This window comes from Tarenaya hassleriana, unplaced genomic scaffold (assembly GCF_000463585.1).
Source record: "Tarenaya hassleriana unplaced genomic scaffold, ASM46358v1 Cleome60, whole genome shotgun sequence".
Lineage (NCBI taxonomy): Eukaryota > Viridiplantae > Streptophyta > Magnoliopsida > Brassicales > Cleomaceae > Tarenaya > Tarenaya hassleriana.
The window spans coordinates 440,961-445,485 of NW_010968506.1; the positions used below are offsets into that span (position 1 = coordinate 440,961).

General features: G+C 35.2%; 1 protein-coding gene across 1 annotated transcript in view; it reads left to right on the plus strand.

The window, feature by feature from the left end:
• LOC104799760 overlaps positions 1–226 on the plus strand; it is a 1,243-nt gene extending 1,017 nt beyond the window's left edge. Inside the window, exon 3 of the mRNA XM_019200840.1 lies at positions 27–226. Within this exon, the coding sequence (XP_019056385.1) occupies positions 27–64 (38 nt within the window). The 3' untranslated portion in view covers positions 65–226. The remainder of the gene's footprint in view (positions 1–26) is intronic.
• The last annotated feature ends 4,299 nt before the right edge of the window (positions 227–4,525 follow it).

Here is a 4,525-nt window from a genome sequence, read left to right on the forward strand (position 1 = left end):
AGCCGCGATCGGGGCAGTGGCAGGAGCCGCATTTGCGATAACCAAGAAAATGAAAGAGAAATGATCTTATACCGCGGCGAGGCCTGCCTAATTTTTATAATTTTGCCTATTTAAATATGTAATTTTTTTGTTTACAGAAAAAGATTCTAATTATTCTATCATAAGCAATTTTAAAATAATAATGTATTGATTACTGATTGATGATTTAATATCTTCTTTGAAACTATATTATGTTTCCACTTTTATTACAAGCAATATGTATCGTAAAACTAATCACAAATATAATTTTTTTTTTATAATCGAAAAGTTCATCATAATTTTATCCCAACTACATTTCTCAAAGAAACAGAGAAGTGTAGATAAATACTTCTCTTCACACTTACATTTAAACCCATAATAAAATCATATTTTGCATATATTTTTTTTTTTAACCATTAAGCCAATCCAAATTTGGGTCAATCACAAATATATTTATATGACGTGTATGAAACAAACATTGAAAGACGTCTACATCATGATTTATATATTAGAGTATTACGGTTTATTCCCTTATACAATTAGTTGAAGGACAGTTAGGAGTTTAACATTGTATATAAACACATGTATGTAACAATTCACTTATTGAAATATATAGAAAATTTTCCCTAACTTCTCTCTCATATAATAGAGCTGAATAATCAAAACAATTTAGTAAAATATTCCTTTTGCTTGTTAGATAGCATGTATGTCTGTCTGTTGCTAGGTCTTTTGCGCAAGGGTTGGGATTTTTGTACTCTGCAATTCTAAACAAGCAGTCTCACAATCACTACAAGAAACATCCGAATTTACGACGGATAAACATAAATAAAATCTGTCGCAATTACAAATTTGCGACAGAAAGTGACGAAATAATTTCCGTCCGTATATCGTTGTCGCAAAAGTTTGTCGGTCATTAATCCGTCGCAAAGTTGCGACGGAAAAAATCTGCGTTTTGCGACGGATTTACGACAGAAAAATCCGTCGCAAATATTTTTTTTTAATTTTTTTTAAAAAATAACAAAATCTGCGTTTTGCGACGGATTTGCGACAGAAAAATCCGCCGCATATAATTTTTTTTTTAATTTAAAAAATAACATATTATACATATATTCACATATACATATATTACACATATGCGCATACATTACACATATACACATAAATTTATATACATATATATACACACATATATATTTATACACATACACATATACATTTACATACACACATATATATACACATACACACACATACATAAACACACATTTATACACATATACATACACATATAAATTTACATACACATACATCTATATGCACATACACATAAACACACATTCATACACATATATACACACATATAAATTTACATACACATACATATATACACATACACATAAACACATACATAAACAAACGTTCATACACATATATATACACATATAAATTTACATACACATACATATATATACACATATACATATACATTACACACATACATAAACACACATTCATACATATTCACACATATACACATACACATACATATATATATTCACATACACATCACATGACACACATACACATTTATATATATACATACACATTCACATACATACACAACACACATACACAAACACACACACATACACATATACATACATAAACACATACACATTCACATACACATATACATACATACATACACACTTACACATACACATACACATATTCACATTCACATATATATACACAATACATACATATACACATATATTCACATATATACATATATACATATCCATATACACGATATATACACATGGCTAGGCGAATTTTGAAGAAAAACAATTTGTTGGAGAAGATTGAGATTTTTTTTCTTGAAATTTCGAAGTCTAGAGGAGAAAGACAGAGTCGCAGCTTTTATTAAGTGTTGCGACGGAAATTTCCATCGCAATCCGTCGTAAAACGAAAAATAAACCTCGAAAATTTGAAAATTTTCATCGGAAATAACGAAAAAAATGAAATTAGGATTTGCGACAGAAATTTCTGTCGTATACTGTCGCAAAACGAAAAATAAACCGCGAAAATTTAAAATTTTTCATCGAAAATAACGAAAAAAAATAAAATTAGGATTTGAAAATTCCAAAAATAAATAACGTAAATTCAAAAATAAATAAAATTAATATATTCGACGGAAATTTCCATCGCAATCTGTTGCAAATTCCGGCAGATATTAAAATTTCTATCGCAAATAATGTTTGTTGTTGCGACGACAACGTTTCCGTCGCAAATTTGCGAAGGAATAAAATTTTTCGCATTCCGATCGCAAAACCGTCGAATTCTGTCGTAATTTGTTTGCGACGGAAAAATTCCGTCTCAAATTCCGTAGCTATATGAAGATTTTCTTATAGTGTGCATCTCTTTTTGGATGAAGTTCGACTTAGTATGTCGTCATCACGTCGAAAGCGATCCAAAAGAACGATGAGATTTAATAATTGAAGTTGTTGAAGCATTTGTTGAAACAAGGTCGATTGGAGAGCCTTATTCATTAAATTGAAAAGTTAAAAAGTAAGCTTCACGTACGTCATCGACTGATTGTATTGTTTCTCACAGCTTCTTCCCCTTTCCCAACCTTTGAAATCCTAGACCTGCCTCTAGCCCGTTACAGCCGATCAGCGAAACCAAATCCACCTAGCTATGCCAATTGAAGGGTTTTTCTAAGATCTCTACAGCGAATCTAATTCCTATGAGATCGATTCTAGGGTTTGCATAGCGGATATAACATAAATTTTTTTATAAACCCTAAAATCATGCATATATGAATCGTAGAAACTTTAGAACACTTATCTCAATCGATCCGAGGTCTGTTTCAATTAGCGTGTTCGTCCGATCACGGAAGGGAGGAAGATTACCTCGCCCTCTACACATATCCAGACGACGGAAAGGATTCCAATGGCTTGGAACTTGTCTGGTAGGACTGAAAAACTCGTTCTCTAATGCACCAGGGTTTTAGGGATCTATATCAGGATTTTTGGACCTCCAAAACCTCTCAACGGGTCTGAGAATTCGTCCTCTATAGCTTAGGAGTCGTGCCCCAAGTATATCTTCCATAAAAACCCTAATTAAATTAAGATAAGGAAATCTTGATGCCTGGACCGATCGGTTCAGCCTCTGGACCGATCGGTCTGGCACTTATTCGGACCGAGCAACCTTTGCTCGTCACCTCTAGATCGATCGGTCCATCCACCTGGACCGGTCAGTTTGGGCAAGCCTAGACCGATCGGTCCAGACCATTGGACCGGTCAGTCTGGCCTCCGTGCCTCCGGGAATTTCTCGTCTTTTCTCGCGCATTTTCTATTTCCTATGTGTGTGATCCTGTAGGCTCATCCGATATAGCAGTATAACCCGAAATCTTCATCTCGGGTATACAAGTCATAGGTGGTCACTAGTAAGACACTGTGACTACCTAGCTCGAATAGAGTTTGTTCGTGATCTTACGAACGTCAGTGATGATTTCGGTTGATGATCCTTTTGTATCACGATATCATATGTCGAACATAAGGTATAGAAAAGCCACCTTATCTGATTCAACTGCTTTCTCGTTCATAGAGTTTGACTGTATGAAATAGACGACGCTCGTCTATAGTGTGGCCATACATTGTACAGTCTCGCTCACACGAGGGGCCCAATGATATCTCTCTCTTTTACGAGAGGTACAATGCCAGAGATATGTCGGGTTTAAGTTGTTCGGCTTAAACATCTTAGCATTTACGTTATACACAGACATAGAATCGGAAGGTTGATCGTTCAAGACATACAATCCATTCACAAGGTAACCATTAACATAATAGATATCGTCTTTGAACATCATCAGGTTCTTATTCTCAATAACAAACCGAAAACCATCCAAATCCAAACAGAAAATAGAAACAATGTTTCTGCTTATAGCAGGCACAAAGTAACAATTACTTAGTTCTATAACTAGTCCAGAAGGTAAAGCTAAATTATAAACGCTGACAACCAATGCATCAACCTTTGCTCCATTCCCGACGCGTAGATCCACTTCACCTCGAGCCAACATCCTACTTCTTCTCAGACCCTGCACATTTTCACAAATGTGTGAGGCACATCCGGTATCCAATACCCAGGATGAAGAAGTGAATACGCTTCAATAACGTAAATACCTGAAGTAGAAGCTTCAATAAGCTTCTTCTTCTTCAGATCTTCCAAGAAGAATTTGCAATTTCTTTTCCAATGACCAATGGCAGAAATGACACTCTCCTTTCTCGGGTTTAGGCTTGGCCTTGTTGGCAACATTTGCCCCACTTGTCTTGCTTTTGGCCTTTCCCTTGGAACGTTTCCGCTTTTTCGAACTCTTCGATATGTCGAGCACGTTCTTTTCGACCTTAAGACTCGTCTCGGCCGTTTTCAACATCCCATGCAGTTCGGTCAAGGTCTTATCCATGCCATGCATATGATAGCTCATAATGAACTGATCATAGCA